This window comes from Gallus gallus, chromosome 1 (genome assembly GCF_016699485.2).
Source record: "Gallus gallus isolate bGalGal1 chromosome 1, bGalGal1.mat.broiler.GRCg7b, whole genome shotgun sequence".
In the NCBI taxonomy this organism is placed as follows: Eukaryota; Metazoa; Chordata; class Aves; order Galliformes; family Phasianidae; genus Gallus; species Gallus gallus.
In genome coordinates this window covers 183,518,066-183,532,200 of record NC_052532.1, presented here as the reverse complement: position 1 = coordinate 183,532,200, position 14,135 = coordinate 183,518,066, and the positions used below count along the sequence as shown (strand labels likewise).

Here is a 14,135-nt window from a genome sequence, read left to right as displayed (position 1 = left end):
TAACTGCTTTAACTGACTGATAGTGAACTACAAAGCCCTCCACAACTTCTATGTAAGGTTACCAAGTAGTAAGTGCCAAACACAGATCAATTTTTCATTTTTAATTTGATCTTAATTTGATAGCAGTCAATAGTGGACTGTTGGCAGGGCCACAAAAACCTGCTTCTTCACTGTTTGCAGTGAACTGCAACTGAGACACAGAAACCATAATTGAAGAGAATTGGAAGGATAACAAGAGTTAAAAATATTTCAGCTTTTGTATGAATTCTTCTTTCAATTAATAAAGGGGGAAAAAAAAACACTGAAATATTAAACTTAATGTAACTGACTCTTCCTCTCCTGTTCTCATCCTTACCTGTATAATCAAGTACTGGAAAAACAGTTGCTAGATTTCCTTTGCTATTTGTCCTTTCCTTGCTTTAGTTGGTTGTTTATTCAACTGCTAGTTCTGCCCAGCTTTTTTGTTACTTTCTGTTACCTTGACTTCCTTGAGACTCTTCTCATTTACTTTCCATTACTCCTTTCACATTTTGCAGAAGTATTTTGTTATCTATTGTGTCTTCTATACGCTTCTTAGGATGAACATCATTCATCCTTAACACAAATCAATACTTACATACATGTGCTGAGAGAAACTTATATTTCAGCTCCTTTCAGAAGAATAGGAGTAGCCTCTGCAGGGAGCCATCCTGCCAACCAGATGTTTTGGATCAGTGTTACTGTTTTTTTTCCCCAGTCTTCTAAATTGTGTCAAAGATCAAGGACAGTACTGAGCTAGTTATACCTGAAGTAGGACATCCAGAACGTGTTACACCAAACACATTGGATTTAATTTCCTGCATCTTCACTAGCTCTGGAATTACTGTATTTTTCTCTCCTGTAGTGGTGATTGCTGCTGTGTCACAGGTTATTCTTTAGTAACACAGCACAAATATATGTATATATATATATATATATATATATATATATTGAATTGCATATTTTTTAGCACTAAAGATGACTGTGCTATTCTGTGTTTGCCAAATATCTCCAGAAATATATATTTGTATATAAAATACATGTTTATCTTCACATTAGCGATGGAGACTGGCTATATATTCTCAAAGAGGCAAAGGTTGTGCATTTGTTAGGTGTGAGCATATTAAAGAAAATGGAAACTGTGTAGCTAGAACCTCTTCAACTGCTCTGAAAAGATACAGTGTTGTCTTTGCCACAATCTCTATGATAAGGGTAAATAACTCATCTTTATTACATAAAATGAACTTCTCTGTAGGATAAAACAAACAAACAAACAAAAAGCAGTATTTTCTAATCAACCAATCAAGTATATCACCATAATACGAAGGATAAATTTATTCTATGTGGGCCTGTCTGAAAGAGAATTGGAGGTTTATGTTATAGTAAGAATACTGAGCAGATGCAGATGGCATCTTTTTAATTGACCTTTATTTTTAAGAGTTTTTAGAGTGAAATATTAGTTTTAAATTCCTTTTTTTAATGACTCTCTCTCTCTTTCTTTTCATGCATATAGCATGCTTACAGTATGGGTTCCAGGTAGTCACTAGTGTTACTGCTTTCTTTCCATTGTCAGGGAACTGCAGAATACTGGGGGGTTTTGCTTGTTTGCTTGCTTGTTTTGTTTTGTTTTCTTCCAGTACTGACAAAGGAAGTACTGCAATGATAATATTATAACCTACAGAGAAATTGCTTGATCTGGTTTCAGGTTTCTGAAAACATTGTGAAGCCATGATCCACCAATTAGTTTTGTACATGTTTTACAACCCATAAAGTTTATTCATGTATACACTCTCGCACTTTGGCAACATGTGAGGAGTAAATCAAATTGTTCCTTAAAGCACCCATACAGAAAAGATTCATATCACATTTTCTTGAGAAGGACGGCTGCAAGAACATTTTGTGGAAAATTTGTGACATTCTTCTTGCCTGAAAAATTGACCTTGAGAAAAAATCCTTGATGACACACATTGCTTTTAAAAGGACTCAGCAATAATCCATTTTAAAATGTTATTGTCTTCATAAATTTTGCATTAAAATAAAAGCTAAACATTGGTTTGATAAAAAAAAAATATATTGGCTGATATACATGTTTTATTTTAGAATAATGTAGAACTTAAAACAAACCTACATGAAGTCATACTCAAAATGGTATACCAGTGAAAAGCAGAGATTTTTTAACTAAGAAATATTTTCAGTTCAAGCTGTACTACCAGCCAAAACAACTAGCTATGCTGGAATAACCACCCCAGTATTCTCTAAATATAAAGTAATAATAATTAAATTACTGCAGAATCATTCATTAGATGAAGAAGAAATAAATTATATCACAGTAGTCACAGATACTAAAATGTTTGTATGTAACTAAAATTGCCGTGTTCTTTTAATAGATTTGGGGAATTTTAGTGGTCGGACAAGAAGTGCTGTCTCTGTACGTGAAGGTCAAGGAGTGGTTCTGATGTGCTCCCCTCCACTTCATTCACCAGGTACAGTAGGTTGCAGTTTGTATGCATACTGATCCTCTACAGTACGCTCATTATAGAATGCTTGACATTGTTGATATCTGTATCTGACTGTGGATCTTGAAGATGAAATATGCACTTTTCTGTTGACTTTTTTGGAGCACCAAATGAGTAATTAATGCTCAATCTGCAAATTCCATTGAATAGCAACAGGATTTCTGTATGAGAATGTCTTATTCCCACTACAAAAGTTCAGTGTATCAATTGTCTCCATGCTACTGGTGAATATGCTGCCTTGGGATCACATAATATTTCTCCCACAGTTTAGAAACCTTCAAAAATTGTTTTAAGTGACAGTGTTTAGATATGGATTTTGAATATGCATTGGCTTCTCTTTTCAGAAGAACAAACATGGTTTTGATAACTTCCACTTGCTGTACAGCTTAGTTTCCAGTACACAATAGCATCATTACTAGCAGCCAGATATATCATAAATTCCATTAAATACCTGTGAATTTCTAAATGAAATTGTAGATATTCCAAAGAGATTGTGTTTCTGCTTTCCAGATTGGTGCTCTTGAAAAGGTTGTGGATAGCTAAATGTGTTTTCATGTTTACATAACACATAATACCTAGAGACACAGCTATAGACAGAATATTCTGTTTGCAACTAGGTGCAGTATACCCCATTGTTTTCCCATTTGGGAAATGAGATCTATACAGAATAGATTTTTCCTGACTTCAGATTTGAGCTCTGGAAAAAGTCACATTGCAGACAGAAGAAGTGTAGAAAACAATACCTCCTCTGAATTTCAATTGTAGAGATGTATTCTGTTTATATCTATTCTAGGATTATTGTTATTACTGTATTATATTGATGAGCCTGATTAACACTTGTAATTATCTGATCATCTCTCTACTTTTCTGTCTTCTGAATACATTTTCTTGTTATGGTTGCCCTCATAATCTATTTCTGAATTAGACTCGATGGTCCACAAGTGGTAGAATTGGATGCAAGATTTTTAGGTTTGATTAAAATAAATAAACAGGGAAGAAGTTGTAGGCAAAAAAAGTTCCAAGTCAAGAGCTGAACTGTATTTTTTCAAACAGACTGACAGTGTAAGGATGGATGGGCAACAACAGTGCAGTGGGTGGGAGGGGGGGGGGGGGGGCTATCTCGATGATCCTTCCAAAAAATTTTACACCTGATTACATTCCAACAATATTCAGTGAAACTTTGGTAGTGGGGTACACGACAGTGATGAAAGATGACTGTCAGATTAAAATCGGTATATGAAAAACAGTTTTGAACAAGAATAGAACTTCAGAGGGGAAGTGTGTGAGCTCAATACTGAAGTTAAGCAGGAAACATGAAACTTCCCTTCTTCCATCCAACTTCCAAATCCTTTTACAGAGAAGAGGAATGTCAAAGATTTGTGTGCAGGAATATTTAAAATACGGTTACTATTTTTTTAAAGCATTCAGTTTCCGGATTGTAGATTCTGGGTCTGATTCTGATTTTCAAAATGATATTGCTTCTAAGCAGCCCTGAGAAATTCTGATCCCTAAAATCATAAACAACAAATTAACCTAGAAGATATGTTAAAAACTATTCAAAGCACGTGTGAAACGTGAGCATCTAACATTTACAAGACAATGAGCTATGAGTAGGCTTTCAGAGAGATTTTTTGGAGATGCACAGCACAAGCTCCACTATATTGATTAATTCACATTCACCAGCATCATTAGGAATAATTTTCACTTACTATCTGATGAGATAAATCCATGATATCATATCATAATCAATCCATTTTTCAACAGAACCCCATTCTTCAATCCCTAAGTCAATACTTACAATGATGCCTAAGAATTTCCAGTTTGAGCCCTTATAGTAAATGCAGATTAAAAAGAAAAAAAGAAAAGAAAAAGAAAAGACTTAATGCTGGAACACTACATTAAAAGAGATACAGGTTTATTTAACAGTTTTCAAACAGGAGATTTTTTTTTTTTTTTCTGAATATTGCTCACGTGCTCTTGTTACAGAAAACAGTTCTTCTGGAAAAATCTGAATGTCTTTACAAAACACTGAAAAAATACTACACTGATTTGTTTAAAGAATATAATAAAAAATGCACAGGCTTTAAAAGAACAGAGACTTCATTTCTGTCTACTGATGCTTTGATATATTATGAAAAGGTGATGCAGTATACAAACAAACATATACAAGCTTCTGATATCTACAAATTCTTCGTGTAGGTTCACTATGTTGTACTCCAAATATTTTACAGATGAAATATGCAAAATAAATAAATAAATAAACAAACAAACAAACCCCAAACACTACAAATATGTTCAGAATATTTCCAGTGTGCACTCAAATGAGAGAAATAAAGATATATATATATATTGATTTTAATGGATCAATAGTTATCATTATCTTTGCTGAGAAATGTCTTATCAGAAAATTGTGGATGTTTTACAGGACATATTTGCTTCTTCATAATGTTGAAGGAAAATGCATTCAACAAAAAGATGTTGTTCAAACTCCATATGACAAACAGCTACCATCAGATTCTCATCTCCTGCTTCTCCGAGAGTATCACTTAAATATATATATATATACATATGCTTCTTACTTCACTAGGAATACTACATTATTTTAATTTGTCTACTTGAGAAGCTTTTCCGCAAATTCTTATTTTGTTACAAACCCTGAAGTTGTCCCTTGAAAAATACATTAATTATGGATAACTTGGACATTCAAACATAGCATTTCATTCTTTAAAAAAAAAAAAAAATTCACCATAAACATTTCATCTACTTCTTCTCTACCTTTTACTGCCTTTTTCTTCTGAATGGTTTTCCCAGGCTGTTAATTTGTTAACTGAGCGATTCATTAATTACCCACTGCTTAAATAACAAGCTTTGTTTGATATTTCCATTTAAAAAGGTTTCTGCTGCTTTTTTTTCCATAAACATGGTTATGGTTCTTCATTGTAGTATGCTAAAGAATGTAAACATTGGGTTTCATTCAGTCATTTAATTATCTTAATTACAAGATTTGACACAGAAAGATTAAAAATGAAGATTTCATCAAGATTTACATGTTTCCCTCAAAATTAATACTTTCAGTTGAGCTTTTTAAGGCTTTTATTCAAAGCTTTCAGTAGCAGCTTAATAGAGAATGAGGTTTCCCATTGCTATAGTAGTGTTGATATGCTGCACTCTGTGAGTCAGCAAAGTAGATCATCTTCTGCTTCGCTTCAAAGGGACTTTGCTGTCCCTTTGAAGCGAAGGCAGCATGCAACATCTGTACAGAAGATAAATTGAAGTTTTTAATCACAAATGTGATCTTACCCAATTCTAAAACTGTAATATAGGCACTAGCATTTATGCCTTCATAATTTTCATAAGTAATAGAATAATTGAATCATTGTTGGAAAGGACCTTAAAGATTCTCAAGCATCAACCCCCCCCCCCCCCCCCCCCCCCCCCCAACCATGAGGAGGCTTGACGCCCACTAGATTGGGCTGCCCAGGATCCCATCCAGTCTAACCTTGAACTCCTCCATGGGATACCCACAACTTTTATGGGCATAGTGATCCTGTGTCTCACCACCCTCTGAGTAAAGAATTGCCACCTAATATCTAACCTAAATTTCACCTCTTTTAGTTTAAAACCATTCCATCTTATCCAAGCACTATCAGACCATGTAAAAATTCTGTCTCCCTCCTGACTGTATTTTAAGTACTGGAAGTCTGCAATGAGTTCTCTGCAGAGTCTTCTCTTCTCCAGGCTGAACAAGCCCATCTCCCTCAGCCTTTCTTAGTAAGAGAGATTCTCCAGCCCTTCGGCCATCTTTGTGGCGCTCACTGAACCCATTCCAACAGCTCAATATTTTCTTGTGCTGCAGCCTCTGAGCTTGGATGAAGTACTCTAGACCAGGCCTCACAAGGACAGAATAGAGGGGGACAATCACCTTCTTAGCCCTACTGGCCACTCATGTTTTGATGCTGCCCAGAATACAGTTGGTCTTCTGGGCTGCAAGTGCACACTGCTGACTCCTCTGTCCACCTTTTCATCCACCAGAATCCCCACGTCCTTCTCAGCAGAACTGTTCTCAGTAAGTTTTCCCAGTCTGTACACATACTTGGGATTGCTCCAACCCAAGTGAAGCACCTTGCACTTGACCTTGTTGAACTTCATTAGTTTCATATGTGCCCACTTTTCAAGCTTGTCCAGGTTCCTCTGGATGATATCTCTTCCTTTCATTGTGCAAACTGCACCATTCAACTTGGTGTGATCCACAAACTTGCAGTAGTTCTTTTCCCAGAGCTCCCCATGTTAGACCAATACTACACAGATGTTACATAGAAATAATGGGGCAAGACTAAATAACTTCAGAATTTTTAGAAGTAGACTTCTGCATAGCAATTAGTTATGATGACAAGCTTCTTATTGTTGGGTTAGAGGACCCTCAATATGCTCACGATTTGTTTACAAGCAGTTGACTGGGATATCTGCATGTATGCCACATCAAACACTGACTTGAAGGCATACATAAATCTTACGATACACTAGGATGGCATTTGTGAGTGAACTTCACACATACCAAACTTTCTCTATTTATGCATAGGCCACAAGTTTGTTTTAAAGACGTGGATTTTGTCCCAGGATCCAGGTTCTAAATGATGGTATTTCAGTGCACAGCGTTAAAGAACTTCAGTTTTTATGTTTGTCTATCCAGTTGTTCAAGTCATATGAAACCTGCATGAACTTAGATCTCTGTACCTACATCTCTCTCTCCTCAACACTGGGTGCTTCTTCACCATTCTAATTGTCCCTACAGGTGATATTTCTTCCTGACTGTGATTTATTGTATCAAAATAGTTCTGTATGTATTAAACAATATATGCATTGTTTTGTTGTTGTTGTTGCTGTTTTTCCTATGGTGTTTTTTTCCACATCTGACTTTTCAAATCAACTTAGGAGAAAGCTGTGTACTTTAATTCCATGAGAAACCAGTGTGTAGCTGGAACAGTCACATTTCTCTTCTCCCTTGTGAATGATGAATTGGACTGTGTAGCTGGTTCCTAATATAAATACTGCTAGTCTTCTCAAAATAAGACCTGAACGGGTCATGCATCCAGTCATAACTCTCTTTTAAGCTAAGTAGAACTTATTCCCCAGTCAGTATTTTCTATTAAGAGTTCAAGACTAGATGTACGATGACACAGGTGATGGTAAATAGAACATTTCACCTTAACTGGACATAACTGTAATCTCCTTCTAACTACTTCCTGAGAAGGCTGAACTGCCCAATGCTCTCATGTTTCTTCTACTACTAGCAGAAGTGAGATTAAGATGAATGCTACAGTTTTTTGTATATTTTTCCTTAACACATATCAGTGTTAAAAAGGAAGATAAACCTTTGTCCTAGAATTATCAGATGGTTGGCCTATATGAAGGGGACCTATATTAAGACATAATAAACAACCATCTTAACTCTACTTTATCTCTTCCATAATTGAATGCCATAGATTGTTCTTCACACATTTTTATTCATTTTGGGAGCATGATGCTAAGGATCAGGAACAGGCCACAGCTAACAGTATTAAGTACTGATTGCTAATTTTAAAGGACAGAAAAGTATAATGAGTTTAGTATGTCACGTATGAAAGAACAAGATGAAGCAACTTCTCTTTCTGTTCCTCACATGTCCATAACATATGAATTGTTGTAATGAAAATACAAAATGTATTAAAAGCATGATTTCAGGAGCCAATCCTACCACCTGAATGAATTAGCTACCATGAGTTGAAGAGTACCTGAACTACACTCTCAGGTTTTATTATATTTTTGTGTTTATTTGACTTCAACTGAGTAATGACAAAGTTCAAACTTTGCTTTTTGATAAAGGGAGAAAAAACATTTTAAGACTAAATTAGAAGATGCCAAATATGGACTATACAGTGGGCATGGTAGGACAGTCAAGCAAAGATTGGCAATGTGCTCCACAGTCTTCAACCTGGTATAGGGCCTGATGTGATTGTGTTGCAAGAGAAAAGTTATCTTCTTTTCTAGCCTGCCCCTGGAAGTGTGAGCCTTCAGCTTAGTCAGCATCATAGAATCATAGAATTACTCAGGTTGGAAAAGAACTTAAAAATCATCAAGTCCAACCACAACCTAACCATACTAGCCTAACTCCGCTAAATCATGTCTCTAAGCACCACATCCAAATGGCTCTTAAACACATCCAGGGACGGTGACTCAACCACCTCCCTGGGGAGCCTATTCCAGTGCTTAACAACCCTTCCTGTAAAGACGTTTCCTGATATCCAATGTAAACTTACCCTGGCACAACTTGAGGCCATTTCCTCTCGTCCTGTCACCAGTCACCAGTGAGAAGAGACTAACCCCACTCTCACTGTAAGCACCTTTCAGATATTGGAAGACTTGCCTGGACTTGTTCCTCAGCAAACTTTGAGTCAATCATATAAAAGAATAATCTCTTACATCCCCTCAGCTTCCTCTTCCCCAGGCTATACAGCCCCAGTTCCTTCAGTCTCTCCTCGTAGGGCATATTCTCCGAGCCCTTCACAAGCCTTGTGGCCCTTCTTTGGACTAGCTTCAGCACCTCAATGTCCTTTCCTTTTAACTCTATATTCTTGTCCTAATTCTCTGTTAATAATCATTCAATGGGATATTTTCTCTCTTTGGCACAGTTTATCCTAGATGTTTCGCTCTTGCATCCGCTACTTTATCATCTTCAATAAAATGCTTTTGAAACACTCTTGTCTAATAACACTAATTCCCATGTGTGTTATCACTGAAGCAAATGTTCATGGCCCCTGACACGTCTCAGTACAGCGATCTGTATTCTTTATCTGTGCAACTGATTGATGACTATGCCTGTAGTTTTCATTATGGAATGAACAAACACAATTAACTTTGCTTTTTTTTTTTTTTTTTTTTTTTCCTTCTATGGTCTTTTCGTTACTCAATACATGACCAGTAATTTTCCTGCTGACTTCCCTGGAGCACTTTATCGTGTTTCCTTCCTCAATCTTATTGAAGGCAGTGCATGCATTTGAGGATATGAAATTTAAGATTTTGTGGATAATAGAATTTTCAGTAGGGTGGCATTTTATCTAGCTATGTTTGCTAATGAGGAGATACTCCCAGTCTGTTGCTAGTGAATTGTTAGGCTTCAACTGCATTTTCATGAATTGAATATGTACCACATTCTAGGCAATATGTATATAGTAGTCATATGAATAAATAATTATTATTCATTTAACATTTCTTTTCATGGAAGCCCTGATTCTTCTTTTAAGAAATAATTTTAAGAGCAATAACATAAAATAAATGTGTTGCTGCATCAAATTCTCTCAAGAAACTTGTAATTTTATAGGTTTTTTTAGAGCACCTTTCCAAATATTATCACTGTTGACAAATAATTCCCATCCTCTTAAAAAATTAATACTTATTTCAAAAAATGTGTTAATTTACACTAGAAACTTAAAGTTTAGTGGCTCAAAATCCACTGGATCTCTGTCTGGAGCTGTTCTACTGTTCAGGAGCCATGAAGATGTAGTGAGAGAAAGCTGGTTAACCATCATCAATGAAGCCAAAACATGATATTGGGTAAAGGGGCAGCTCTGACAAGATTCTGCATGAGGGGCATATACTGTTGTTTTATAGCCTTACTAGCATAATCAAATATTACCTCAGCTGCCAGTTTAGAAGAATCATAGAAGATACCAAGGAAAGAGGGGAGAAGCATGAGAGATTAATTAATTGAAAAAAAAAAACATGAGTATGTTGGTCTTCTGACTCTTTTGTTTTATTGCCTTTCAGGCAATAGACACGTGCTATTTGTCTAAAAGATGACATAAGGGACAGTGATGATGAAAAGCTTCTGTAATTGATAAACTCCTCTTCCCTGGAGACAACATAGTAGCCTGCTACTGAGATGTCTGAACAAATTAGACAGAACTATCAGGATCCCCTTAGTGAAGTGAATAATCAAGACAGTATTACCCTGCTAATTTTAACTGAAATCTGTGTTCATGGTGTCACAACCACATTTCACCAACAAATCTTGTAAAAAATACCAATTAAAGCAGAAAAAAAAAATGTTATAAAACTTTTTTCAATGCCGTAGGTTATATAATTTCAAAAATAGCACAGCATTAATAGATGGAAGAGTACAGAAACTTACAGTAGTTACAGTTAGAGAGGTACAGAATTTTTGCAAATTTAATTCTCCCATTATGCTCTTTCTATTAGAATCTACTTGCTACTTAGTTTTGATATTTTACTAAACCGATAGCATGAACAGCACAATTTCACAAACATCACAGTTAAGTCTATTGTGTTTAATTAATCCCAATTACCTCTCCATATCACAGAAAAGATTAGCAAGAAAGAGTTCACATGTTAATAATTATAACTAAGGAGAACGAATACAATGGTGGTCATATAGCTGAAAAAAAGAGAAAACATAAGAAAGAGGAAGAAATGAGAAATTACTCATTTCTGAGGATCTAGAGTCTAAATCTTTCTCTCCATTACCACTGCGAGTAAATTTTAAAGGATTAAAAGAGAACGAAAATATTAGTGTTTTAAGAAAAAGTAATTTTTTCTACCATTCTCAGTCTACACATGAATGCTGAATTCAGTATTGATTCTGGTTGAGATGAAAACTGAAGACGTTATGAGGTCAGTCTTGACTCTGAAGGAGTAAGTTCTAGGCTGAGCAGATGTGTGTTCCATACAATGCCATTAAAAACATTGTCCACATAATAATGTCAGTTATTACTTATTTTATAAATACAATATGAAAGTGCACTCAGTAATGCAGTTCTTAGTGAGACATATTTACATACATTTACTCCGTTCAACAAGAATGTTTCAAATAAAAGAAACTGTATGAAAACTATTCTAGTTGGGATGACTGATTCTCATTTTTCCTTCTCAAAAGCAAAACAAAGGCAAAATAAATTGCTACGAAATATATATCTCGATGCACTTATGTTCCTCAATTTGGCCTTTCCTGCTGAATCTCAAGGTTCATTAGGACTCAGGATCTGTCAACGCAATGGTATGGAAAGAGACAAAGTTATGAGAGAAAGTTGTAGCCCTATGGTACTAACTTCTGAGATCTTTCTGTCACTATTGTTGTTCAGTAGTCTGGCTTAAAATTTTCTGCTTCATTGCTGAAGTTCAGGCATACTAGACAACTGACAAGAGTTGATTATTTCTACTTTGTTCATATCAGACGTAAGAAATCTGGAATCTTGGTCACAGACTAAGACTTGGGCTCAGTTGTTTTGAAGGTCTTAGAATGACCATAATCCATTAGTCCATCCCTTATCTACTTAGTGTAGTAAATAAAATAAAATAAAATAAAATAAAATAAAATAAAATAAAATAGTGATAAGACTTACATGTGCTTATCAAAATTATCTCTGTAGATATGCACTTAGAAAAATGTTATATGTACAGTTCTGAAAGAGATGTGGTGGCCTGTGAATCGACATGTGAATGCTACTTATTATCATTTGTACATGCTTCCCATTTTTACTCTCTGAGATATGTAGTAAGTTCCAGACGAGTCCAGTGATGTAACAGAGTTAGGAATTTTAGACATTGATGTGACTCAGGAAACTTCAGGGGTGAAAGCCAAGTATAAAGATGTTCAGTGCTTAACTTTCCTGCTTAGTGGAGGTAGTCTGCAGATGAGTAGTGCTTATCGTACCTCTGAATCACTCTGCTCTTCTCTAATTTTTCATAAATCTGAATAGCTGAAGTAAATGTTCTGAATCATTTCCCCATTGCAGATTCCTGTTATACAGGCATCAGAAAGCCTTTTTTTCCTTTTTTTAACTTTAAACTATAGACATGAACTTTGAAAAGATATGCCAAATTTTTCAGAAGCAGTTTAAGTGCCTCAAATTTCATTTGTTATTGTTCAACAACTGTTGAATTCTGAAAAGGATGTTTTGGAAGGGAAGTTAGGAAAAGGAAAAGGTCTTTGAAAACCATTAGTATTCTGAAAACTACTCACATCGTCAGCACAGAAAGGAAAAAAATTGTATATAGGTTACATGAACAATGCTATCACTTTTAGAAAAAAAATCAGAGATATTTGGAGAAGTATATTATTTTCCATATCATGTGTATATATATACTGTGACACATCAGCTATCTCTTTGACTCCTAATGCTAAGGGGATAAGGAGGAGAGACTATAGTCATGGGACACTGCCCTTAGCTGGAAGTAAGGCAGCAGAAGGCTATGTATTCTTTCAAAATAACAATTATATGACATGTAGAAGATATATGGCAGTAGTTCACTGTTCCAGTCATGCAGAGCAATGTGCACAGCGACTTATCTGTTATTATTTATATGTAACAACAGGTAAGAGTTACTGTCTCCACATTTTTAAATTTTAAATGATCGATTGTCCCTTATGTTATTTATAGTGATTTATTTGTACAGTGTGGTTAAACAGTGTTAATGGCTTTCTAGGGCAGTTTCCTGATGTGAAATGTTTCTTCCTCCTCATCTGCACTTGAAGTTATTTTTAATTGAGATGAAAAAAAAATGATTTGTCACTGCCATTCTTAGTTCTTAAAACTTGTCTTTTGGGGACTACAACTTTTTTTAAAAGGTATTCACTGAAGCATACGTTTCACTGTGTTCAGAAAGATGTAATTCAGAATCCATTCCTTGGTAAATTTAATCCTAAAAAAATATACCAGGAAGGAGCTGAGCATTAGATCTTCAGCATCTGAATTATCATTATGTGATTTATATTGCTAATTTTTCTCAACATTTGAAAATAAAACTCAGAAGCTGGATGTGGGGATAATTACAGAGTGATGTAAAATGTGAAAGAGAAACAGAGAGAGAAAATAATTAAAACTTTTTAATACATTTATTCTATATGATGTGTGATGTGTTTTCCTGAGCATCAAACAGTTTCCTCAGCATTTTCCAGTGCCATACTTTCCATATGAGGACGATAGTTTGTTTCTGATTTTACTGCAGGAATTTAGAAGCAACATAAGAATTATCATTCATTTGTATTATTAAAAAAATATTAATTTGTATTTCTCTGTATTCAAAACCTTTCCATCATTAAAAATAAAAATAAAAATAAAAAATCTAATGCTAGTACGCTATCCAAAGCAGAATTTAACAGTGGTTTGTTCTGTACATTGGTCACTGTCCAGTCTTCATCTACACCCCAATAGAACAGTGATTCTGAGTGCATTAGCTTCTTTTTAACAATTAAAATATTCAGTAGTGAATGATCAGTGTTCCAGAACAGGATCAGAACCGTTCCTTTTGATCATGTTTTACAAATATTTTTTAATCTTTTCAATGGACAACAAGTTTATTTGGGAGTTCTTCCAATTCTTTTAATCAAAAATGTACCTTACCAAACATCAGTTCTAGGTGTATTACAGGAAATTTGCTGCCTTTGTCCATAGAAATAACAATAAAATAAATGGAGCTTGAGTAGATTTATTTTTCTCCAATGTTATTAATTATATCAAACATTTAATTTGATGTTAATCAATTCTCATATCAGTCACTGAAATAATTTCAATTATTTCATCTAGGATTGAAGCTAATGATTTTATA

The 14,135-nt window shown here is 34.9% G+C and overlaps 1 protein-coding gene across 9 annotated transcripts in view; it reads left to right on the top strand.

Moving 5' to 3' along the window:
* Positions 1-14,135, top strand: part of CNTN5 (contactin 5) — a 603,593-nt gene that overhangs the window by 416,534 nt on the left and 172,924 nt on the right. For all 9 annotated transcript variants that reach the window (XM_015279880.4, XM_015279870.4, XM_040707026.2 and 6 more), the window contains 1 exon segment: positions 2,406-2,501. In XM_015279880.4, coding sequence (XP_015135366.2) covers positions 2,406-2,501 — 96 coding nt within the window.